We start from the raw sequence: 25269 nt of genomic DNA, 5'->3' as shown, positions 1-25269 counted from the left end.
AAGCTCATATCCAAAATTATTGCAAATAGGATGAAACCAATACTTTTGGAGTGCATCAGTCCATATCAAGCGGTTTTCCTCAAAGGAAGAAGCCTAGGAGAGAATGTGCTGCTTGCATCAGACCTGATCAGAGATGATCACAAACCATCATGTCCCAAGAGTTGCATGATCAAGGTGGATATAAGGAAGGCTTTCGACACTGTATGTTGGGACTTTGTTATTAAAGTGCTCGAAGCCCAGAACTTTCCACCTCTGTTTTGCACCTGGATCAAGGAATGTATCTCCTCGCCTCGTTTCTCTATAGCCATCAATGGAGAACTTGCAGGCTTCTTTCCAGGGCAAAAGGGCATTAGACAAGGGGAACCCATCTCTCCATATCTCTTCATCATGATAATGGAGGTCCTTTCTAGACTACTAGAAGCTGCGGCTGCAAGCACAAGAATCTGCCTGCACCCTCTCTGCTCATCTTCGCAGGTTACTCATCTTCTCTTTGCAAATGACTTGTTTGTCTTCACGGATGGTTCTAGGCACTCACTGACTGGTGTCGCGGAGGTCATGCGCCAATTCAAGCTCTTCAGTGGCCTTGATATGAACCCTGCCAAATACGAAATCTTCTTTGGAGGCTATAACGAGGTGGAGGTGGGAGTGCTTAGTGCCTTATCGGGGATCTCTATTGGTTCCTTCCCGACCAGATATCTAGGCTTACCGTTGAATCCTGCTCGGATATCACTTGCCACCCTCCAACCGTTCCTTGAAAGGATCAAATCCAAACTCCATTCGTGGACAGTTAGGCTTCTATCCTTCGCGGGTAAGATCAGGCTCATCTCCTCTGTCATTTATGGTATGGTCAACTTCTGGAGTGCGGTTTTTAATCTCCCAAAAGGGTTCTATGAGCAAGTTGACTCTCTTTGTGCTGGCTTTCTCTGGAAGAACAAAGTCGGTTCAGCACGAGGGGCCAGGGTAGCTTGGAAAGATGTGTGTCGCCCTAAAGAGGAGGGTGGTCTTGGCATTAGAAAGCTCGAGGATTATCAAGTTGTCTTCCAGCTCAAGCTTATATGGAACATGTTTTCTAATGCAGGCTCCCTGTGGGTCGCATGGTTGAAGTGCAATGTTTTCTGCAGGAAAAGCTTCTGGGAATTGGAAGATTCTCAGAGACTCTCTCGCACGGTTCGTGGTATGATTAGGCTTAAACCTCTACTAAAGGATTTCCTACGCTGCGAGCTTGGTAATGGGAGAACGGCTAGGTTTTGGTATGATAACTGGTGTGTACTCTCACCTTTGATCGAGACACTGGGGATTAATGGACCTAGACAGCTAAGAATCAGGAAAAACGCAGTGGTCTCAGATGCGCAAAGGAATGGTGAATGGTGGATGCCTCCTGCTCGCTCATTACAACAACAAACTTTTATGGAGCTACTCACTACCATCAGAACACCAAATGACTCCAACGGCAAGGATACTTATCTCTGGTGCCGTGTCTCAGGTTCGTTTGCAAGATTCTTCTCTTCTAAGGAATCTTGGGAGCAACTACGATCTCACTCTGCCTTGGTACCGTGGTTCAAGACAGTTTGGTTCAAGGAAGCAATACCTAGGTACTCCTTCATTACCTGGCTTGCTATTCTCGAGAGACTCCCCACTAGGGATAGGCTACGAAGCTGGGGGATCAATGTTCCTGCTGAGTGTGTTCTTTGTACCTCCGGTACTAAAACTCACTCTCACCTCTTCTTAGAGTGTTCTTTCTCTGCTTCCCTATGGGCTGCTTTTGCTTCTAGATTCTGGTCATCTCTTCCCCAGGATCTCCTTTCCATCTCAATCTGAATCCTTCGTGCAAGACTTCAACAACAAGCTCAGAACGCTACTCTCCTAAAGCTCATCTTGCAAGCATCCTGCTATATCATTTGGCGTGAACGTAACTCGAGGATCTTCTCTGATACGTCATCAACTGTTTTGTCATCTCAACTGTCTCTGGACTGTTCAGTAAGGGATCGACTTCTTTCCCTACCCTCCTCTCTCATTGGTTTTTATTTTAGTTGTATTAGCTTACTTTTCTAGTATGTTCCGCTTAAATAAGTTGTATAGAAAAAATTTGAAAAATTTGGTATAGAATTTAACATTTTTATCAAAAAAAAGTAGGTTTATTCGAGATAAAAAGTAAGTGTGAGAAGAAGTATTCGGATATAACAAAAAAGGTTAACCTAGGTTTTTTTTTTTTTGATAATTTGACAAATTTGTTAGTCGAAATGGTAATCACCATTTGAATTAAAAAAACAATTTCGAAGTTTTTGTATTAAAAAAATAAGAGAGAAGAAAAGACAAAAGAGAGAAGAATGGGGAGAGGAGAGGGACGTGGCCGATCTGAAGACACTGACAACTTCAACGGCCGACGGAGACACCCTATCATACATACTCTTTCTTTTTTTTTTTCTGTTCTTTTTTCTAACGCATTTCCAATTTTTGTTTTCACCTTTTTAGTTATGAATCTACTCATTTTTCTTATAAAATTATTCTAATATGCTTTCATAAAAACAAAAAATGACATAAACGCAGACCATTTTTCAGCTTTTGTCCCGACGAAATTTTTCACTTTAACCCCAAATTGTAATTCAAACTAAAAATTTTTGAATACTCTTTCCTTCACCATTCCGCTTTTCTTGTTGCTTTGTTCATTTCATATTCTTTGGTTTATTATAACTTTTTCTCATGTGAGCAATGGAAATAAAAAAGATAATTAAGTAAATTCAAATGTATATACATTGCTGATCTTTAGAACAAAAAGTAATATAAAATTGATGATAAGGTTTCCATTATGTGTTGTATGGCAGAGAACGGTGCTTGTGATTGACTTAAAGTATCCATTAAACTAGATTTTAATGGATGGTAGGGTGAATTAGTCATAGTTTAAATTAATATCTTGAACAATTAATCAAAGTTTGAGATATTGTTTTAATTAGTATATTTGGCTTAACTATCTATCTTCACGAAATCCTTTTAGCAATACTCCAAAGTCCAAACGTTTGCACCAATAACTAAGTATGCCATAAAACAGATTATATAGCCTTGAGTTTAGCTAAAAAGGCTTCCGAAAACATATGTAGGGTAATCACACTACTACATGCGATATATAGGTTTCTATCATTTTATTTTGTCAAGAACACTAATTAAGAAGTAATAACCACTAGATTATATATTCTTATCATCTCTATATATTGTTTTTAAGTTTGCCCAAATTGCAGACTTGTTCACTAGATTAAACAAAATATTTAGTCTGCTTTTTACTCCGGTCATATGTTGCGATCAATGTCGTACTCCATCAGAACTAACCCAACAACACCATTTATACTCTTACATTTAACTCCGAAATGTTATGTCACGCTTAAAGCTTCGATTTTTTTTTTTCTGACATACCTATATCCACTTTGTCCATGTATTGATTTTATTGAAGGTGTGGTGTTACTAAATAACGTGAAACATTGTTGTAAATGAATGCGTTAAAACAAGAGAAAAAATTGCAAACACAGCAAAAAAGGGAAAGAAAAAACATAATGTTGCAAAAAGAGAACTCAGAGACTTTTATATAAAAATAGAAGATCAGCTTTTTAATTTATTGTAAACCACATTTTCACCCTTTATTTTTATTTATTTTTTCCTTTAATTTGCTTGCGTTCATTTTAGATATTCCTGTGTACTCTAGAGTCTACTACCAAACAAAATTGCAAATAATTGCAAAATTCCTGTGTATTAACATAAATAAACTTGTGAAAATCACACAAAAACATTCACATGTTTCACATCAAAATTTCTAACATGAAACCATTTGGTGTTTATTTGACAAAAACACATCATTTGATGTTGATGAGAATGAGATTGGCACTATCAATTACCTCATGAATTGTAATTAATCGAAAAACTGATGATTTCAAGAACATAATTAAGAGTTCGTATATAGCAATATATAGAGTTAAACGACAGGAGGAATCAAATCTCTGCAGTTACATAACATTCATGGTCGACCCTGGGTAACAAAAGTTAAGATGTCAAGCTCAACCATCTCCATTATCCAAGGTTAACCACATAACTTAAACCAATCGATATGTTTATATATGGAAACAAGATACGAGTGAAACCATTAGACAAATAGTGTGACTATATATAGAGAGTAAATGATAGTAAAGGTTTTGAGAGCGAAGTTTTAATTCAATGTTCATCCAATCCAACCAGCCCCAAAACAAACAAAACAAAACCAGTAGAATCGATATATATATATAGAATTAACAACAAAAGCGTCTTACACCAAACAAATCATCAAAAGCTTAAATCCATAATAAGTCCCGTGATTTGATATATTCATGTCTTTGTGTATAGAACATGTTTATACTAGTGGTCGGTATATATATTATCATTAGTTGTCAAAATGTATGTTTGTTTTGTTTTGTTTAACGTGTTTGCCAAGTGTTTTAATCAACTCTTAATATAGCATAAACATTATAATCTGTAAAAGGATGGTCCCGGAGAGAGAAGGAAGAAGAAACGGGGTTGTAATGTAAATAACGGTGGGACGGGAAAGAATAGAGTAGGGAAGGCATGTGTTGTTGTTACTGATTAGCTGTCCTCTTCCTCCGCATTTAGTCTTTGTGGGCCTCTAAGGCCCATTTCTCTTCCCTCCATCTTGTTTTTTTTTTTTCTTCTTTTTCTTTTTATAATTTTTAAAAAGTGTTATATTAGAAACCAAATAAAACCTCGTATAATCACTAACATGGAGCTTTGGGGGTTTACTTATGGTAGTTCTTATTCCATTTTATTTTTGGCTGTAGGGCCTTTGAAACGAAAGATGTATAGATTTTGGTTTAATCATCATCTTCAAGAAAACCTTTATGTGATTTGATATGTTGGATGGTTAAATCGGTTAATTGATGTTTTAAGTTTTGATGATAATATATAGTCCTCACATTTTGTTACAACTTTCTACTGTTTTCTTTGTTTCCGTACACACCAATTTGTCGTAGTGTTTTTGTTATTAGGATGGATCTTTAAACCTTGGCAAATTTTATTTCATGTATATCTATCTAATACTATTAATTAAAATTAATTTTACTAATGAAAATCCTTATAACAATTTTCTTACTAATCCAATTATTATTTTTTAGTAATAACCTTTTTCATGAATTATAACTAAAATTAGTTTGTAATTTAATTTAACTGCATCAATTTATATTATAGGATATTTTTATATATATCAGTTATAGTAATATTTATCAGAAATGAAAACCACCAAATTTTTTGTGTCGGTATTTTATGAAAAAGAGTTATGGAATATACAATATATGCTTCTTTTGTTTTGTCAAAAAGATAGTTTATTTTATCAAGGAAAACAAATGAATAATGCAATATCTTCTCTATTACATAAACACGCCCTTCTTTATTAATTTTAATGGACTCTAAAGAAAGCATATGGCAAATACATTATTGTCAATTTTAGATATCATATTATAAAAAAATAAATTTAAAATCATATTTTATTATATACCTTCTCTTTTGTCGGAATGAAAAAATTAATTATATTTAAAAATCTTTAAAAATCTAATTTCTGGATGGAAAACTTTGGTTTCAGCGCTTACAAAATGTAAAAAGGGCCACAACGAAAANACAACAACAACGATTGCTTTTACGAGTCTCTTGATCGTTTAGCATCTTCCTCTTCTTGCTCTTGCTCTGCTTCTAACTCTGATTACGATTCTGAATCCTCTCCTCGGATCTCTTCCTCCGCCGCTTCTCATGACCCTGAAGAAGAATCCAACGGTGGNTTCTACACAGACATCTCTACGAACCTCTCCCCAACTCATCTCTCTCTCTCTTTGCTCTTCATCGGATCTGACTTCTTCCCGAAAACCCACAATCTGATTCTTCGAATTCTTCAAAACACGCTTAGTTCCCAAATTCTTAACTACATAACCCCCAAATCACATAACCACTTTCAAAGTTTCAATTTTTTTTTTTTTTTTTGACTTGAAGAGAGACACAACAACAAAAAAAAAAACAAATTTTTTTAAAGAATTTGCTTGAAAAAAGTTTGGGACTTTTGATTACTCTGTTTGATCAAATTCACCGGCGAAGGAATTTTCCGATGGGAATGCCTTCGCTGGCTTCAACACTACGACAACCATGAGCTACCACAACGAGGAAGCAGAGGAAGGAGGAGGAGGAGACAACAACAACGATTGCTTTTACGAGTCTCTTGATCGTTTAGCCTCTTCCTCTTCTTGCTCTTGCTCTGCTTCTAACTCTGATTACGATTCTGAATCCTCTCCTCGGATCTCCTCCTCCGCCGCTTCTCATGACCCTGAAGAAGAATCCAACGGTGTTGTTGGTGTTGGTCGCCGCCGTAGATACCCATTCCCTGTTCCTCGGTTTCCAATGGGTGCTTCGAAGTTCGATGTTTGGATCTCTGAACCTGCTTCTGTCTCCGAGAGGCGTTCCAAGCTTTTAAACCAAATGGGTCTCAGCCGTGACCCGGTTCTCTCCCGGCTAAAACCCGGCTCCAAAGAAACGGGAGCCTCCTCAGACATTTCCCGATCGATCTCTTTTAATCAGTTGGCTCGCCGAGATCATGTGGAGTGTCCTGAAAGTGTCGGCGGTTGTGCTTCTTGCATCGTGAGATCAAAATCCGACATTACCACTAGCCAATGTGGCGATCGTGACCGTCGATATTTGTCTCACGGCAATTCTTGTTCTTGTTCCGTCTCTAATCTCTCTGTTCATCATCTTTCACATTCAGAGATCAGTAGAACCAGTCCGTCATTTGTGAATTGCAGTTTGGGATCAGGTAGTTCTGATTCCTCGATGCTTTGTGAGAATTCAACTGGTTCCTTGCGGTTAAATGGAGATTCTGAGTGTGTATTGAGCGAGAGTGTTGTGAATGAGAATGTTGAAGCGTGTACCATTAAGGATCTTGATAATGGAAAAGAGTTTGTGGTGAATGAGATTCAAGAAGACGGTACATGGAAGAAGGTCAAGGAAGTGGGAACTGGAACACAAATGACGATGGAGGAGTTTGAGATGTGTGTTGGACATTCTCCCATTGTTCAGGAGCTTATGAGAAGACAGAACGTTGAGGATTCTGATAAGAACACGTCTAAAGAAAACGAAGACAGTGGGAATAGTAATAAGGATAATGCATCCAAGTCTAAGAAGAAAGGAAGTTGGTTTAAGAGTATAAAGAGTGTTGCAAGTAGCATGACTGGTCATAGCAAAGAGAGACGAAGCAGTGATGATAGAGATACATCTTCAGAGAGAGGTGGTCGGAGGTCGAGCTCTGCTACGGATGATTCTCAGGAATCTTCTTTTCACGGGCCGGAAAGAGTTAGGGTTAAACAGTATGGGAAGTCATCTAAAGAGCTCACGGCATTGTACAAGACACAGGAGATTCAAGCGCATAACGGTTCTATTTGGAGCATTAAGTTCAGTTTGGATGGTAAATATCTTGCTAGTGCTGGTGAGGACTGTGTCATTCATATTTGGCAAGTCGTTGAGGGTGAGAAGAAGGGTGAATTGTTACTTGATAGACCGGAACTTTTGCTTTTGGCTAATAATGGGTCTCCAGAACCAACTACTATGTCACCAAGGAGAAGAGGGAGAACTTCTTTAAGCAGAAAATCATTGAGTTTAGACAACATATATGTACCAGATTCTCTTTTCGGGCTTTCGGAAAAGCCCTTTTGTTCCTTTCAGGGACATGTGGATGATGTGCTTGACCTTGCTTGGTCCAAGTCTCAGGTTAGTCAGTCAGATTATTTTCTTGGTACTGTTTGGTAGAAATTGATTGGTAGAGAAGATTTAAGAGTAAACAAGCTTTCTGTTACTTGTTTCCTCAGCATTTGCTTTCTTCATCAATGGATAAGACAGTTCGTTTGTGGCACTTGTCCAGTCAGACTTGCTTGAAAGTATTTTCGCACAGTGATTACGGTTAGTAGGGTTCTCCGCCAGCTGCTTTTTATTTTTCTGTCTTTTGGTACTTGTCAAACTAACAATGTGTGTGTTTTGCTTATTGGTTGGAACAGTGACTTGCATTCAATTTAATCCGGTCGATGATAGATACTTCATCAGTGGATCCTTAGATGCAAACGTTCGTGTCTGGAGCATACCAGATCGACAAGTTGTTGACTGGTATGATCTTCATGAGATGGTCACTTCTGCCTGCTACACTCCAGACGGCCAGGTACACTAAATCTACCTAGTTAATAGTTATTATCTAAAGTCAGTTTTACCGCATCTCGTGAACCATCTTTAAAGAGTTTTTCTATCTTTCTAAAGAATTTCTATTTGAATTTGAAGGGCGCTTTGGTTGGTTCATACAAAGGTAGCTGTCGCATGTACAGTGCATCAGGTAGTGATGAAGTTTCTTGCTGAGATTTTATATCGTTTTTCTTTCTGCTATTTCTTGTGCTTTAACACTAAGTGATATTTATCTTTTTTTTGTCAGATAACAAACTGCAACAGAAAAGCCAGATAAATTTACAGAACAAGAAGAAGAAAGCTCATCAAAAAAAGATAACTGGTTTCCAGGTAAGGAAAAAATCACTTCTTCAGGAGCAAAATCCGAAGGCGTTGTTCTTGATGGCTCTAAAAGTTGCTTGCTTTGTCTCATTTCAATACCTTAGTTTGTGCCTGGGAGCTCATCTGAAGTGCTTGTCACATCTTCCGATTCACGGATCCGCGTTGTTGATGGAACTGATCTAGTTAACAAACTTAAAGGTAAGCAAACAAAACAATCACCTTTTTCAAAAATATCAAGCTTTGTCATTCGCTAGCCAAAGTATCGATCTTTTCTATTTTCATTTCATGTGACAGGGTTTCGGAATACAAGCAGCCAGATCTCTGCCTCAATCACAGCAGATGGGAAATACGTAGTTTCAGCGAGTGAGGACTCGCATGTGTACATATGGAAGTACGAGTCCCCTGCTTCTCGACCAAGCAAGAGTAATAATAACAACAAGAACGTGGCGGTTACAAACTCTTACGAGCATTTCCATAGCCAAGACGTCTCTGCAGCCATCTCTTGGCCCGGAATGGCCTCAACAGAAAATTGGGGAACCCAAAACAGAGCCGTCGGGTTTAACAACGGGAACACCAATAATTTGGACAATGTCTCCACAGCTAACCATCCTCGTACACTGGTGGAACAGCCTGGGACTCTGGACCGAGGAATCAGTCCACGAAACGGGATCATATCGAGCGCAACAAACGGATACTTTTTCGATAGAATGTCAGCGACTTGGCCTGAAGAGAAACTGTTGTTTGCAAGGAACAAAAGTGGGAATCGTCGGAGTACGGATTTATCGTCAAATGGAGGGGTTGGGGGAAACTCAGGGAATGTATCAGCTTCTTGGGGAATGGTGATTGTTACTGCAGGTCTCAGAGGAGAGATACGAACATTTCAGAACTTTGGTTTGCCCATTCGGATTTGATATAAAGTGTACAGAGTGAATCGAGTGAGGATTGTATGATTTTTTTAGCGAGCTTTTTTTTTTTTTTGTTTTTCTTCTTTCTATTCTTGTGTTACAGATTCGTTTCCAGGAAAATGGAGAAAAAAAAAAAAAGAGGGAAAGAAACTATACTGATCATTATAGAGAGTTACAGACACGAACAGAGAGAGACATATGTTTATTGATTTTGGAAATAGAAACAGAGGAAAAGAAAAATCTTTTGCATCTCTCTGTGAAAGCTCAAGTCGGCCCATTTATGTTCCTTATAAAACTACGAAACGTTGTCGTTTGTGTTGTGAAATTAGTCATCTCTCTTAGGTTGTTGAGTTTGATACTATGAAGAAGAGGAAGCGTAGAGACTAGAGAGAGTGAAGCGTTGGCACCGGTGAAGGAGAATGATTCTGCTCCCGAGAGACCTAAAAGGACACTCCTGGGTTGGAAAGATAAGAATGACGACGCTGAGAAATCTAAACCAGCGTCTGCGTCTGGATTCAGGAATAAAGAGAAGGTTCTAGTTACTTGTTCCCGTCGGATCAGTTTCAGGTGAGGCGTGTTGAAATTTTACTTTTAAGGTTTTGATTTGGTTTCAATGGTGGAGCAATCATGGGAGTAAACTTTGTTTTAATTCAGTTGGAAGGTATCAGCATTTGATGTTGAACATGGTGTCACTTCTGCCTCACCGTAAGAAGGATAGTAAGGTAGAAGCTAAGAGTGGTAAAGGCGCCACTCTAAATGAGCTTGTCGAGCTTAAGGGATCTTCTTCCTGTTTGTTTTTCGAGGTAAATTTTCAATCTTTTTGATACCTTTCAGAAAATTCAGAATCAGTTGCTCTTCTATGGTCTTATCTTTCATTTATGTGTTTCTATGATCATTTGGTAAACCGGTTATGCTTTAGAAGATAGGTGAAATCATAGAATTGATGAATCCCTTTCCTGGTTCAAAGGGTTCTTTAGTTTCTCTGTTTTAAATGTCAGCATGCCTGGATTTGTTTTAATTGTACAGTCTCTGGAGAAACTGAAGTTGTTATGTGTTTATTTTGTTTTCGTTTTTAGTGTAGAAGGCATAAAGATCTTTACTTGTGGATGGTCAAGTCCCCAAGTGGACCCTCCGTTAAGTTCTTGGTTAAGGCTGGTAATGTCTCCAGCTCCTCTTATTTAGTTCCAACATGTGTGCCCGCAGCTGGTCGATCTGATCATTACTTTGTGTAAAAATGATTAACTTGTATCATGCTCTGTCTCTGAGTTGGTTTTATATTTTGGTGAAGTTCACACAATGGAGGAGATGAAACTCACTGGAAATCATCTGAAAGGTTCTCGCCCACTTTTGACATTCTCATCCAATTTTGATAAAGATGCACACTGGAAACTTCTCAAAGAGATGTTAACTCAGGTTTATTCCCGTTTTCATTCTCCCTTTGAATTGTGGATGAACCTTTTATCGTACCTGCTAGTTTTGTTTATATCTTGGAACAATTTAGTGAGTTTTGTTTTCCCTTCCAGATTTTTGGAATTCCCAAGGAACACAGGAAGTCTAAACCTTACCATGACCATGTGTTTGTTTTCTCCATCATTGATGACCATATATGGTTCCGTAATTATCAGGTAGGTTGATAAGTAAGCATCACAGAAACCAACTGGTCTCACTTCATTTTACTTTGGAAACTTCTAGATTAATTAGCCAAGGTCTTTTTTTTTTCCTTCTTCATTGCAAGATATCGGTACCTCATAACGAGCCAGACAAGATTGCACGAGGCGGTCTTGACAAAATGACCCTTATTGAGGTTGACCATTTTAAAGCTAATTTGCGTAGTTCTTATGAATTAGTTTTTGATTGGAATAAAAATCTGATGACACAGGTTGGTCCAAGGTTTTGTTTAAATCCAACTAAGATTTTTGGAGGCAGCATTGGAGGTCAAACGCTTTAAGAGAACCCATTCTACGTATCTCCAAACCAGGTACTGGGTGAGAGAGATCATCACATTGCATAATATGATTTTTCTGTCCAAGTTCTCATGTTCTTTCTTTCAACTTCTTTCCTTTTTAAGATTCGAGCTTTGGAGAAAAGAAACAAAGCTGGGAAATTTGCTAAGAAGATCAAAGCAACAAGGAGGACAAAAATGCATGAGCTCGCAAACCCATTGGAGGCTGATGAATTTGCTGATATGTGGAAGGATGAATAATAATAATAGCCGACAAAACTTTTGTTTTGCTGTTGTTATATATATAAAAATTCACAGAATCAACACAATTTTGTCTTTACATAAAAAGATGAGATTCTTTTCTTGCATATTAACAACACAGAGTTATGTAAGTAAAGACTGGATCTTTATTCTCTTTGCGATGGTCAAGAAGAAGCAAAGCAATTTGATTTTTTGTTATCGTCGTCATAGGGCTAAATTACATAAACAAGAGAGCACGTAATAAAAGAACAGAGCAAGAAAAGAAATAAAAGAGTTACGATTAAAAGCATAATTAACGAGAATTAGCCAGCGCCCAATTAGCCTCACTTCCTCTTCTAGGGATACCATTGATCTTAGAACAAGCATCAACTTTGAAATTAGCTCCACATAAAACACCTTCACTATCAATCCTCGGCATTGCCTTCATATTATTAGTTGGATGTTCAAAGCTCTTAAGCCCTGTCTCACTGTGAAACATACACCCTGCATATACAACAAACACACACACAAAATCATCAGACTTCAAGATCTCAACTCTCAAAGTTTCTTTCTTTCTTTAAAACTATATGGTGAATTGATAAACAAAATCTAACCAGTAGGGAAAGGAGCAAATGATTTAGCACATCCTTGCTTAATGATCTGAAGATCATCAGACATGACAACAGATCCGTCACCAGAGATCCCCCAGTAAAGACTCTCTCCTCCATCAGAACTCAGAGCTGAGAAAACAGAGGAGTTTTGAGAATCGTAGACGACGAAAGCAAAGCTTCCATCGAGACCTCTAAGAACTTGATCAGCTGGGTAAGGACCACGATCACGAAGTGTTCGGTAAGCTTCGATCACAAACATAGCCTCGTCAGAGTTCTTCCCAGACAAACCGTACTGTCGGTTCAAGTTACAGAGGTTGTTCAATCTCCCAAGAAACATACAGTAAATCCCATCTAGTCCACAGAACAACCTGAGAAAGAAAAAAAAACAACAGATTTTAAGAGTCTATGAATTGGGTTTAGGAGTTTGATATATTTGTGTATATGTTTGTATATACAAACCTCTGGCGAAGAGAGGTTTCTTGGCGAGCATAAGCCAAGACGGCGGATCCAGCGAAGTTCATGGAGAAAGCTGAGTCTTGGTGACGAGAGAGGAAGTCGGAGAGAGTTTCTACGGGAAGTTTAGGGGTTTTGCCGGAGAACTGAGACGCCGGACTGTTGAGCTCCTCCGGTGGGTGAGCAAAAGCTTTCTGAAATATCGCCAACATTTTTTTCTCTTCTTTTGAGTTTTCTTTGTTTCTCTGTTTGTTACTTTGAGATTAATCAAATGTTATGTTATGTCTTTGGTGAAGACAATGGAGGTGTTATTTATACGAGAGAGAGATTATTACACAGACACGAGTTGCTGACTTGGATTTTGAGATAAGACTGACATGTCTGACGTGTTCTTATCCGTTTCTTTGTTTTGTTTTTAAAGTCTATAATTATCTCTCTTTTTTTATAAATCTGGTAGGTTAATAAACAAATATGGGGGAATCCAACGGTGATTACTGATTAGATATTTTTAATGTGAAGAGTAAATCTTGTAATGATATGATTTATTTAACGTGCCACGTTAGGAAAAGTATGATTCCTTTTTCTTTCTTTTTTTGTCAAGTTGAAAAAGTGATAGGATATTTTCCTTTTATTTTTGACAGCGAAAGAGTAGTTGTATGATTGTATGATATTTTCTTTATCTTTCAATAGAATCATAATGATCTTTTTGAATATCACAATATTTATTGTGAATCAGTAAACTTTTACGATATTTAATTTTGGTAATTAGCATTTTCAGCTATCATTTTTAATTTTTAATTTTATCATATTTTTAGTTATCTATCAATTTATGATCTTTCAACAAATAGAATCAATTTATGATCAATGTAATTCAATTTGATTTTGAAGTTGTATGTATACAGTATGTTGAACGGTTGAAACTTCGAACATATTGTCGAGACTTGTCCATTGGCCAAGATGAAGAACAAAATAAAAAAGCTACAATCTACAGTTCTCTACCAAAATGGTGTTCCTCCATATCTGAGTCATCGTGAATCGCGATACTAAGAATGTTTTGGCATCAATACTGTTTTACTAGGAGATGTGATACTATGAATATTTCATGAATGCATCGATAAAGAACTTGCTAATGGTAGTGATGACTGATGAGATTGCAAAATGAGTATTACATCTTAAAGAAGGATAGTAAGGAAGGTGATCCGGATTTATCTTCTATTACTCTCACAACTCGAAAAATCAAACAGATACAAATCATACAAGTTATACCATTAACCAGTTCGAAAAATCAAACAGATACAAATCATACAAGTTGTTTACACTAACCGGTAAATCCAATCTGAATCTTGTTCATACAAACAGGGTTACACATCTACCTTTTTTATCAACAAAGCCTGCTACGAGAACGGCCACAATGGAGAAAGATTTCGGTTGGTTCTAAGCAGCCTCGGAGTGAGTCGTGACCAAGCTGAGCTCTTTCGTTATCTCCAAACCCAAATATACGACCACGTTGAGTGACCACAATGGTGTGATACAAACCGGTGCTAACTTGAGATACACGGTGTGGTTTCAGACACTCCAATATTCTTGGCCTCAGCACTTTGTCTGAAACCCCTCTGTCCGGGAACCCAAGGCTTCCAAACCCCATCCACCCAAATCCATACAATAATCCACCTTCCACCAAAACAAAAGTCTTCCTTTTTCTTGCACACACCTGCAAGAAAAAAGCAGAGTCAGGATTAGGGCTGTCTAAATCCGGTTTAACTAATCCGGAACTAATTAAAACTCCGTACCTTTACAAACAAACACAAAAACATTCAGCTACATTCTTCTTTACCAAAACTGAATGTAACTTTAATTTATATTGAACATCCTTTAGTCTAAAATACTTTGTGCTATAAACAGATCCCAACCCAAGTTTTGATTCTACTTAAACTGACCACTTATTAGTTCTTAGAGACCGCTCAAGATCTCAGGGAATACATGAACAAGGTGTAAAGGGATCATTATCTCATTAACTGAGATGGAACTGATAGGAGAAGAATCTGACCTGGACAGCAAGGCAATTCTTGAGATTGACCAAAACTTGAGGAGTGATCTTGTCGTTTTCATCTCCATGGCCTAGAGCACCGCAGTAACCTTTACCCCATGTGTAGACCTAAGTTTCAGAAAGATTAATCAGAACAAGATTTCTTCTGATTTCTGAGACCAAATAGAGACAAAAAAAGATGAAAACAAAGAACTTACACGGCCATTGGAATCAAGTGCCACAGCGTGTTCATCGCCTGCAGAGACACGGATTATATATATGCCTTTTCTTTTAAAAGCCTGAATTACACGCGGCTGGAGCTCGTCCTGTTGTTCTCCATGACCAAGGCAGAAATTAGAACCAGAGCCAAACGAGTAAACTGAGCCATCCTCTGTTACAGCTAAAACATAGCTGGGTCCAGCTGCGATTTGCACCACAGGGCCAATGCTTTTAAGAAACTCAACAACTTTGGGTACTGGTCTGTCCACGGTATCGGCATGACCAAGTTGTCCATGAGTATTTGATCCACAAGTATACACACGCCCTTCCCTTGATAGAAACACAGTGAAGTGAAGCCCAGCCGCCACCTGGTATAGAAGATGAGTTTGTCCGTGTTCGATATACTCAATTTAGAAAATCAATTCATCTTAGATGGGGTTGGTATCTGTTTTACCTGCTTACAAGGAGTCCCCTTCAAAGCCTCAACAAGCTTAGGCCTAAATATTGGACGGCTAGTATCTAAATGACCACAGCAATGCGATGAATTATCCCCACATGTGAGAACCTGTTCCAGATTTCAAATAGATTTGTTGGTAAGTGATTATGGCAAGCGACAATACTCATAGGAAAGGCTTTAAGTGAAACAGAAGCTATCAACCTCTCCAGATTGCAATACAAAAGCAGAATGGTTCTGTGTGGCTGAGACTTGAGCCACTTGAGCAGGGAACGGAAACTCTATAGGCGTAAATGCTACGCATTGAGTAGTTTCAGGGCCATGAGCAAGAACACCAGACAGACTTACACCACAAGAATAAACCTTTGAGTTGTTGATTAGCAAAGTGTGATACTTTCCTGTTGCAATTTGCATCTGCAGAGAGAATGAACGAAATACATTTGAGACTTCTAAACCAAATTAACCAAGAATCAACATACCATTTTGAGCTATATTCCTAATACTTAAAGAGATGTTCTTCATACCAAGATAAGTAACACTACTGTCTATGTAAAATGAAATATTCTTGTAAAGACCAAAACACCAAATGAAATCATACTTTGCCTTGAGAGGTTTCAACCATATCTGAGGATTGCTCAACAGATTGTAAGAAACTCAAAAGCCGCTTCCAGTTACCCTCACAATTGGCAAAGAGCTCTTTCTGTGTAGCCAAACCCATTCCCACATAGACAGGATGCACAGAGCAAAGCTGAGACGCCGCGTAATCAGCTAATGATCTGAATTTCAAAGGGTAGAAACCATGGCTCCCTCCGAAAACCTTAGAGGTCAATTCCAAGCTAAGTAGATCAACCGCACTAAGCCGCCCAGAGGTCAACACCTCCAAGATCAAATGAGAAGGAAGATCCTCGAACGAAATCAACCAGTTCCGGTCAGCCATTTCCTTAATCTCCAAGACCAGAGTTTTTCAAGATAACCTAATTCGAAAAGGACGAGACTTTGGGGGTGGCTTCAAGCGAAAAAGGTCAGATTTTTAGACGGAATCTGGAGCAATTGAAGTAGCGTATGAAGAAGACGTTGGATGGTAGAAAGAGATATGAAATCGAATAGGGAAAAGGAGTTATAGATGAGAATCTCGCAGTTGGTCGTCTATTCGAAGATCGGAAACTAATCATGAGAAGGGGTCGTCAGATCGAAATGAATCAATCCACCGAACACACACGCCAGTTTCTTCCGAATTCGCCTGCAAACCCAGAACAGAACAATCAAATTAAACAAAACCCCCCCCAAAAAAAGGAAGAAACTTTCGATTGAAAATAGCGTAGAATTGAAATCGAGATTAGGGTTTTGGAACGAGAAGATCGAGAGGAAGAAGAAGAAGAGAAGAGGTGTTTTAATGGTGATAGATCCTTACCTGGAAAGCAAAAGCTCTTGACTTTTTTTTTCTCCGGTGCCCACTTAAAACAAATGAAACCAAAAAAGTCTTTAAAAAGGAGCTTTATTTCTATAAGAAAAATGGTGAAAGACGTGTGAAGACGAATGAGTAGTGGAAAGTTCAATTATCTTGCTTCTTAAGCTTTCTTTTGTGGCGATTCTTCCTCTCTGTTAAGAGAGATGATGTTTTTGCAGAATCTGTTGACACACTCTGTTTCGTTTGCTTTGTCTCCATTATATTTAAATGGACAAATTAAATAGGTAAACTTGTTAATTTGCATAATTATTTCCGGTTTGCTAGTAAACTTCTTACGAAGTCACGTTTTGATTGGATAATTTGTTTTCCGGTTTCACAAAATTCTCCGGTTTAACTTTAATTTTAGACCTAAGACTGTTGTGGTTTGCGTGCTTGACACGTGGAAGACTGGATTACACTCACGCAAAATAATCATCTTATGGGCTTTTAGGTTTTATTAATGGCCCAATAATGATACTTAGACCCTTTTTTTACACAGACGAAGCACAAGAAGCAGAATCATTCTTCCTCTTTAATCTTGCTTGGTTTGTTCTTCATTTACCATCTCACTTTACTTACGGGTTTTTCGTATTTGCTCGAACGATTCAAGTGGAAAAGAGAAAGAGGTGAGCCATAATTCTCAACATTAATTTTCTTGTTTAGGAGATGTTAAGAATTGTAATTTCTTGAATCTAAATCATGGGCTTGGGTGGATTCTTTGTGTTCTTCTTCTTCACCCTAATAAACAAAATGATACAGGAGAGAGAGAGAGAGTCAGAGATGGAGGACGAAGAATATGTTATGATTGATCTTGATGACGTTTCAAGGCACATTGATATTCCAGCAGATGCTCCTTACACTTTATCAGTTACTTAGTTCAATCTTTTATTTGTTAACTATACTCTGCTCTTGCATTGCTTTATTATTTGACATTGTTTTATTCTCTCAGGGTTTGGATACTTTGAATCCGGTATTGACCATTGATGGCAAAATCAAGCTGGTGAGTTGCAATTTAAAAAGTTTTCGAACTTAAATAGTCAGTTACTCTTTTGCTTAAACCATTCATTCTCTTAATCGTGTTAGATTTGATGATTCTCTCAGGTTGGAGAATATCTTGAAACGATTGGTTCATGCCTTGCTTTCTCTGAAAAGGGTTAGTTTTCACTTCTTTCTCTTTATAATTTGTCGAACACCTGTTTCTCACCAACATCTTATTGTTTCAAAAGATACATGTCTTTTGAACCTTTTCTCAAGTATAGTTCTTTGTCCCTTCTACTAGTGCTGGTTTTTTGAGTTGCGGTTTCTTCATTTCTTTGATTTTTTGCAGAAGATGTTTCAGCAAGTGAGGACCACCAGATGCCACAGAAGAAGATAGTTGAACCTGTTGCGAAACTCCACAAGATTCTTAAGTTTAGGTTAGCAGCATCATTAGACAATGAAGATGGAGGAGAAACTAAAACAAACAATTTGTAAAAGACCTGAGTTTTTCTTCAAGATTGCATCGGGCCAATCTTTGGTCTTGTTCCTTGACAAAAAAATCAGACAGACTTCGCAAAATTTCAAAGACAATATGAAAAATGTGAAAACTGTTTGTTAGCCAAAGGTAGCAGTTACTTTTTTACTGAAGCAGTTACTTTTTCGGCCCAAATACATCAAAAAAAGATAAATCAATCTGGTGTTGTTTCACAAATAGTAAAATCTCTTACACAAAGACGACACAAGCATCTCTCATCAATAAAATTCAATCTGGTGTTGTTTCACGCAAAATGTTACAAACAACAACATATATAGGTATTGATGTAAATGTTGTACAAGCTACTGATCTGGAAGTCTGTCTTTCAGGTAGTTCAACACAGCTTTTGTTCCTCTTTCTAGAATTGGCCTCCTGATGCTGTGTTTTAAGAATGTTGGTGGAAACAAAACATATCAATCAATCTGGTATGATATTGTTTTTAACCTTTTTATTAATGTGTCAGTTTTACGATTTAAAAGAAATACCTTCTTAATGGGTTCCCGTCAAGTCGTAGAACCTCAAGTGTAGGCTCAAGCAAACCCTAAGGAACAACACAGGACTCTTATTACACATTATACATTTCTATATGTTTCAGTTAAGAAAAGCAACAGAGACTTACCAGTTCTGGAGGAAGACTTGAAATGTTGTTGTTTGATATGTCCAGATGTTTGAGTGAAGTCATGTTCTTGATACCCTGCATGGGAAAAACAGATCCAATGCATCAGCATTACGTGAAGACTTTAGTTGACTAGCTGATTTCTGCCAGCTTACACTAAAATTCAATCACGGATACAGCAGCAATTCTACGGTAAAAACCACAAAGTAGAGCACATAGCCATATTGTTACCTTCGGAACCGATTGAAGTGAATTCTGGTTCAGGTCAAGGATAAGCAGGTTAGATAAGTTGAGGATATCTTCAGGGACTTCAGATAGCTGGATTCGACTGTCAAGTGAAATATAAGGTAAGGTAATTTAAACCAGTGAATGATAGATGGACGATGAATAATATAAAGTATAATAAACAACCTCAAATAAAGCTCTTGCAGTTGTGGCAAGTGGCAAAACGTAGGAGGCTCTCTGAAAGCTGCATTACCACTTAGGTCTAGAATCTGAAGCCCAGAGACTGCTTGAAACCCATCCAGTGGAAACTTACGAGCAAAAAAATGTGATGCATTAGCTTTTGGTGGAAACTATAATCAACTCTTTAAATATTATTCTATTTGAACATACTTGCTTCAGAGGATTATTATCCAACTTCAAGCACACAAGATTGGGAAGTGACTTCAAGATCGCACCTGGCCAATCTTTAATCTTGTTCCGTGACAAAATCAAACTCTGCGATTGCAAAAATAATATGAGTTCAATAACAATAGCTGATAGATCTTTATGTAGCCAAGGGATATGTAGCATCTTCTTTGTATATTTAAGAAGAATATAAATGGGAAACCGGAAACCCTATTACCTGAAGGGAAACAGATGAAGAAAGTTGAGCAGGCAATTCCTCGATAGAGTTTTTAGAAAGATTAACTTTCGTGATCTCACCAGATTCCCAAACTTCTGAAGGGACAGTACTCAAGTTGAGACCTTCCAGAGAAAGTTCCTGAGTTTTGTGCAATCAATTAAGATAATAATTCCCTGTTTCTATGAAGGACATGGAATTTTTAAAACAATGGTGCTCAAATTTGTGGTTTCACTTACCTTTGAAGAAATGGACATACGAGCTGCTGAAGCAATTACATTTTCCTTTGTTGGAGTGCTTGCACTTGTTTCTACAATTGGAAACCATTTACAATTAGCCATGACCACATAGATGAGAGAGAAAGAGGGATGTTGGACCAAAGTACCTTCACTATTAGAAAGGCGGCTCCTAAGATACTTCAATAGAGCAGCTGTAGGACCATTTACTAATGTGCTGGGGACAAAAAGAAAGAAAGAATATTGGCCTTTTCAAGTAGCAATTCAATTACGACCAGGCAATCAAGAAACCAAACAGAGACAGAGTAAAAATGAAACCTTCTAAGGGTTCTCAAAGGATTGCCAACAAGCACAAGCTTTCTCAGAGTAGTCATGTTTCCTATAAATGTGAGGACAAGAAGTTTAATGCTAATAGCTATTCTTATGATGTCATATGTAAAATTATTAGCAAACAGAGGATGCAGAAATGGTTAGTGATGTTTGTTAATCATACCGAGGTCAGGATGCAATCCTGTCAATGAATTATTTGAAAGATCTAAGTACGAGAGCTTCAATTTACATGCGCCAACTGGATATTCCTTGAGCTGAAAATTGGGAGAAAGCACAAGTGTTTAGACCATTAATTAGAAAGTCATTGTCAATAGATAAAGGTTCGAAAAATATTTATAAAGAATGTCCGAAAACAATATTCATCAAAGAAATGAGCACAATACCTGATTAGAACGAAGATCCAATGTTCCTAGACGTGATAGATCTCCAATCTCTGCTGGTAATGTTGATAGCGAGTTCATTCTGGAATTAAGTACAGAAAGAATAATGTCCTTTGTGAAAGTATCTAATTAGATTCCATGTAATTCCAAACAATCTTTCTGAATAAAAACATAGTAGAGAATTACCCCATATAGAACTCCACAAGAGAGGAGCACCCGCCTATTGATGGTGGAACAGAAGAGATTTCTGCATGAATCAAATAAGTAAACAATTCAACAACTACATAGAAGAAATAAGTTCGGAACCAATGGTATGGCAGAAATAGTATCTTCTTAGTTTAAACTTACTGTTCTGATGAAGGTCAAGCCGGATAAGACGCGAAAGGCTTCCTATATTTGGTGGCAGACCACCCAACATATTCTTAGCTGCAGTAGGAAAAGAATGTAAAGTGTGTCCCAGAATATTTCAATATATAAGAAACGCAAAAGAAAAATTGAATATCATTACATGCATTAAATTCTGTAAGCATGGTCCATGATGCTATGTGCTTCTCAGAGAGAACTGTGAGCTTGTTTCCCTGCAATAGGTTTAAGATACATCGGTAAATAATCTTGCTTTACCCAAACATAGCCTTGAATATCCATTGCCTTCTTCCAGGCTCGCCATAGCACTGGATTTTGAAGATAGTGAAAGAAGAAAAAAGAAATGCGAAGTAGCCACTTTAGAACCTAGGAAGAAATCAACACAAATACCTCCACATCCAGTTTAGATAATTTCGAACAGTTCACCATGTCTTCTGACAGACTGGAAATTTGATTATTTGAGGCCTGTGGATAACAATAAGCACAATCATTTCCATGAAAGAAGAAGTAAACAAAAAATCAACTGATCCAGAAGCAACATAAAACGACCTTCAAATCGGATAAGTCTAAACATCTTCCAAGAGATTCTGGCAATTCTTTAAGCCGATTGCTTGAACAGTCAAGCCTAAAGCAATAACAAGGAGTTTAATTAATTCTGAACTGTATGGGTTTAATGAGCGCAATGCCCTAATTTAAGTCGAACCACAAAAGTTTATGCCAGGATGGAGATAACCTACTTGACAAGAGAAATTGCTGAACCAATTTGCTCAGGAAGTTCTGATATTGAGTTGAAGGACACATCCAATGACTTCATTGCTGTAAGCCTATGAATGAGTTAAGAGAACAAACATTTGAACATTATCAAGCTGAACAGAGTAGAACCCAACTACAAAGATCCAGAAATACTTACTCCCCAATAGCTGCCGGAAGTTCAGACAGTTTATTGTGACTGACATTTAGCACAACCAAACAAGCAAGGTTCTTAAGATCTTCCCTTAAAACCTCAATGTCGTTATGTGCCAAAATCAACTTCTGCAAATCAACAGCCTGCCAACATTTATCCAGTCAAGAATCTGATGACATAACAAAAGCATTACAGAACAAAAATCGAGAAAAAGCTAATCACCTCCCACCAGTTTTCTCCTTCCCCTGTCGCTTCCAGACATTGATATACCTCAGTAGGTACATCCCTGAAAATTGAATCCCAAATCAGTAAACTGTACCGTAAGCAAAGACTATGCATCTCATATACAATGGGATCTCGTGAGAAAAAGTCGAGCTTATTTTAAGCAATAGGATCAAAACCTCGAAACTTGACTGAGTCCCGATCAAGAGATGATATTTCACATTCTAAACCCATTTCGAAAAACTAAAACAAACATTGAAAAAATCGAAACTTTCTTGCAGTCAAACCAACTAATCTTACAAAAAATCTGAAATTTCAATCCAATCCAAAAAGGGAAAAAGGTTGATGAAAATTTAATGGATCTTACTTGAGAGATCGATTTGAAAGATTCAGCGAACCGGATGTTCGAGCGGCCTTCAGAATCCGATCCATTCACACAGACTAATCTCTCTCACTTCGTCGCTCTTCTTCTCTGTCGTTTTGATCGGATATGATATGTGTTATTACAGTACCACTCTCTTCTTTCGGAAAGTTTAATGCTTTACGAAAAATTTATCTCTTTTGATTTCATTTACAAAAACAAAATATAAAAGCTTTAACCGGATTTGTGGGCCTTTTTATTAAATTTAAAACTCGTTGATGGCTACAGCCAATGGAAGGAAATACAAGTATCAGTTGGCTAATTCTCAATCAATATTGTCTCTTGACTAACTTGATCTTAAATAGTTTTCCCTTATTTAAGTTTACTTGGGGGCAGTAAAATTGTCTTATTCAACTTTATGTGAAGGAAGATTTTATCAAACCAAAACAGATTTCATTATGAGTGATTTATTAGACTGGGTTTCATGGGACACTTGACGCTTAGGCATGCATCTCCGATGAAGCGGGAGCAAGAGCTTCTGTCATGGTTCCTTTGTCTGACATGTGCTTGTCTTGACCTGAAGTGAAAGGTGGACAATGAGGACAGTTTGGTGGGTTATAGTAGTGTGGTGGGTTTGGCTTGCAGCCACCGGTTTGGCAGCCAGGAACACCGTAACCAGGAACACCGTAACCAGGAACTGTTACTCCTGGAATCACAAAGCCGGGAATCTGTGCGCCTGGAACCACTATGGGAGGGATTGTTGTGCTGGGGACAACTACACCGGGTGCACCACTAGAGCCCTGTCCAATACCGATACCAATCCCTTCACCTGGAGCTCCCGTTACAGGACCACAATTGGGTTGGCCAGACCCAGACCCTATTCCTTCTCCAATGCCAATACCTGAACCACCACCAGACCCTATTCCTTCTCCAAAGCCACTGCCTCCACTAGAGCCAATTCCTTCCCCAAAGCCACTGCCTCCACTGCCATAACCAACACCATAGCCAACACCAGAGCCACCACTTCCATATCCCCTACCTACACCATACCCCATAGGCTTAACTACGTGGTCAGGTTCGTCCGGTTCACTCGCCATGGTCTGCATTATCTGCTTAGGCTTAACTACGTGGTCAGGTTCGTCTGGTTCACTCGCCATGGTTGGCTTAACTACGTGGTCCGGTTCACTCGCCATGGTCTGCATTATCTGATTAGGCTTAACTACGTGGTCAGGTTCCGGTGGGTAACCTGGTTCACTCGTCATGGTCTGCATTATCTGATTAGGCTTAACTACGTGGTCAGGATCATGATAATCCGGTGGGTCACCTAGTTCACTCGCCATGGTCTGCATTATCTGATCAGGCTTGACTTTGTGGTCAGGTTGTACCTCATGGTCTGGGTGTAGCACATCCATCACAGGCTTCATTACATAGTGTAGATCTAGCTTGCTTGGCTCCATCATAGGGAGATCCTTGAGAATCCTGCGTGCGAAAGTTGAACTGAAAAAGCATAGTAAGAGGACGAACCCAAAGCATTTGCCTTGGCGTCCCTGTGCCATTATTACTTCTAATGTAATAAGTTGATCTTGCTGTACATTTCGGATAAATGATCCCTAATGCTTTATATATAGGAGGGGATACTTTTACGTAAGAGAATACACATCCCAGTAAACGCAAGATGCCTTGCTGAAAATCCGCAATTAAAAAATCGATTCACAAACATAGCATGACAGTGTGAAAGAAATAACCTTTTTTTCCACAACAACACAAATTGTATGTTTTAGCAACTTCACCTTATTACGATTATTTGCAAACCAGAAACTACATCAACACAATCTTTGAAGAAGAAGAAGTCATTATAACAAAAAAACACTCAAGTGAGCACTACTTAAGTAGATAGATTTAGACACTATCACCATCACCTTGTGATTCTGCAGCTCTCAAACCTTCAGCCATAGCACGAGCCCTGTTCTGAGTTTGTCTTTCTACAGCAACCATGTATAAACCTACACATTTAATGGGCTTATATAAGAAAAAGGTATCACAGAGAAACAAAAAGCTCATGAATTTGAGAAACAAAACATCTGAAATCTCTAAAATCAAAACTGTGGGAAACGATCTTTACCAATGGCACTGCCGATTGCACAACCCCATAGAATCCTCATTGACCACTTATCGGTGATAATTCCTCTCGATCCCATACGTTATTTCTCTGAAATCAAAGCTAGTNAAAAAAAAAAAAAAAAAAAAAAAAAAAAAAAAAAAAAAAAAAAAAAAAAAAAACTCAAATTGATGATTCCAAAACAGCAAAATCAAGTTAGAGATAAACCCTATTCTATGAAAGAAGAAATGAGAGGAAGAAACAAAAATTTCGTAGCGTAGATCAAGGAACTGTTGATGAGCGTAAGGAGTGTGAGCTTACCAGATATTAGTCGGTGACCGGAAGATTGAGAATCGAGATAATAACTGGTGAGACTTGAGAGAAAGAAGACGAAAGAACGAGGACTGAATAAAAGAAACGGGCTATTTTGTAAAATAATAAAACAAGGAGTGCTATTTTGGTAAACAAACTTATGGAGGGATTAGTCAACAATAAATGAAACTTGATGATTAGTCTTTCAAGTTTTCAAAAATCACACTTTTTTTTTTTTTTTTT

The 25269-nt window shown here is 38.0% G+C and overlaps 6 protein-coding genes and 1 pseudogene across 8 annotated transcripts; 3 read left to right on the top strand and 4 right to left on the bottom strand.

Annotated features, from left to right (window-relative positions):
• Positions 5808-9707, top strand: LOC104765375 (WD repeat-containing protein 44-like). Its single transcript, XM_010489070.1, has 7 exons — positions 5808-7770; positions 7869-7959; positions 8055-8212; positions 8329-8380; positions 8477-8559; positions 8655-8748; positions 8845-9707. Exons 1-7 carry the CDS (start codon positions 6160-6162, stop codon positions 9459-9461), a joined length of 2706 nt encoding a protein of 901 aa, XP_010487372.1. The 5' UTR covers positions 5808-6159; the 3' UTR covers positions 9462-9707.
• Positions 9820-11944, top strand: LOC104767527 (annotated as a pseudogene).
• LOC104765376 (stem-specific protein TSJT1-like) lies at positions 11828-13003 on the bottom strand. The gene is made up of 3 exons (XM_010489071.1): positions 12708-13003; positions 12252-12616; positions 11828-12141 (listed from the first exon to the last, which is right to left on the bottom strand). Exons 1-3 carry the CDS (start codon positions 12911-12913, stop codon positions 11951-11953), a joined length of 762 nt encoding a protein of 253 aa, XP_010487373.1. The 5' UTR covers positions 12914-13003; the 3' UTR covers positions 11828-11950.
• On the bottom strand, positions 13888-17049 carry LOC104765374 (ultraviolet-B receptor UVR8). Of its 2 annotated transcripts, XM_010489069.1 has the most exons (7): positions 16812-17049; positions 15999-16640; positions 15605-15814; positions 15401-15511; positions 14946-15314; positions 14749-14856; positions 13888-14412 (listed from the first exon to the last, which is right to left on the bottom strand). In XM_010489069.1, exons 2-7 carry the CDS (start codon positions 16335-16337, stop codon positions 14083-14085), a joined length of 1467 nt encoding a protein of 488 aa, XP_010487371.1. In that variant the 5' UTR covers positions 16338-16640; positions 16812-17049; the 3' UTR covers positions 13888-14082. The 2 variants fall into 2 exon arrangements, with proteins under 2 accessions (XP_010487371.1, XP_019097129.1); XM_019241584.1 differs by lacking the exon at positions 16812-17049 and having other exon boundaries at positions 15999-16770.
• Positions 17358-18449, top strand: LOC104765373. Its single transcript, XM_010489068.2, has 5 exons — positions 17358-17473; positions 17607-17714; positions 17797-17847; positions 17949-18000; positions 18175-18449. The coding sequence occupies exons 2-5, from the start codon at positions 17628-17630 to the stop codon at positions 18318-18320; spliced, it is 336 nt and encodes a 111-aa protein (XP_010487370.1). The 5' UTR covers positions 17358-17473; positions 17607-17627; the 3' UTR covers positions 18321-18449.
• On the bottom strand, positions 18507-22792 carry LOC104765372 (plant intracellular Ras-group-related LRR protein 6). Its single transcript, XM_010489067.2, has 21 exons — positions 22623-22792; positions 22256-22319; positions 22040-22176; positions 21867-21953; positions 21679-21754; positions 21520-21594; positions 21275-21344; positions 21115-21192; positions 20953-21013; positions 20770-20848; positions 20550-20640; positions 20375-20435; positions 20206-20273; positions 20060-20130; positions 19824-19961; positions 19592-19696; positions 19388-19509; positions 19208-19304; positions 18980-19054; positions 18846-18901; positions 18507-18738 (listed from the first exon to the last, which is right to left on the bottom strand). Exons 1-21 carry the CDS (start codon positions 22685-22687, stop codon positions 18663-18665), a joined length of 1752 nt encoding a protein of 583 aa, XP_010487369.1. The 5' UTR covers positions 22688-22792; the 3' UTR covers positions 18507-18662.
• LOC104765371 (H/ACA ribonucleoprotein complex subunit 1-like) lies at positions 22845-25143 on the bottom strand. Of its 2 annotated transcripts, none has more exons than XM_010489066.2 (3): positions 25036-25136; positions 24739-24825; positions 22845-24619 (listed from the first exon to the last, which is right to left on the bottom strand). In XM_010489066.2, the coding sequence occupies exon 3, from the start codon at positions 24170-24172 to the stop codon at positions 23117-23119; it is 1056 nt and encodes a 351-aa protein (XP_010487368.1). In that variant the 5' UTR covers positions 24173-24619; positions 24739-24825; positions 25036-25136; the 3' UTR covers positions 22845-23116. The 2 variants fall into 2 exon arrangements, with proteins under 2 accessions (XP_010487368.1, XP_019097058.1); XM_019241513.1 differs by having other exon boundaries at positions 24282-24619; positions 25036-25143.

The sequence above is a fragment of the Camelina sativa genome, chromosome 19 (genome assembly GCF_000633955.1).
Source record: "Camelina sativa cultivar DH55 chromosome 19, Cs, whole genome shotgun sequence".
Lineage (NCBI taxonomy): Eukaryota > Viridiplantae > Streptophyta > Magnoliopsida > Brassicales > Brassicaceae > Camelina > Camelina sativa.
Note: the sequence above shows the minus strand (reverse complement) of the source record. Positions and strands in the feature narration are given on the sequence as shown.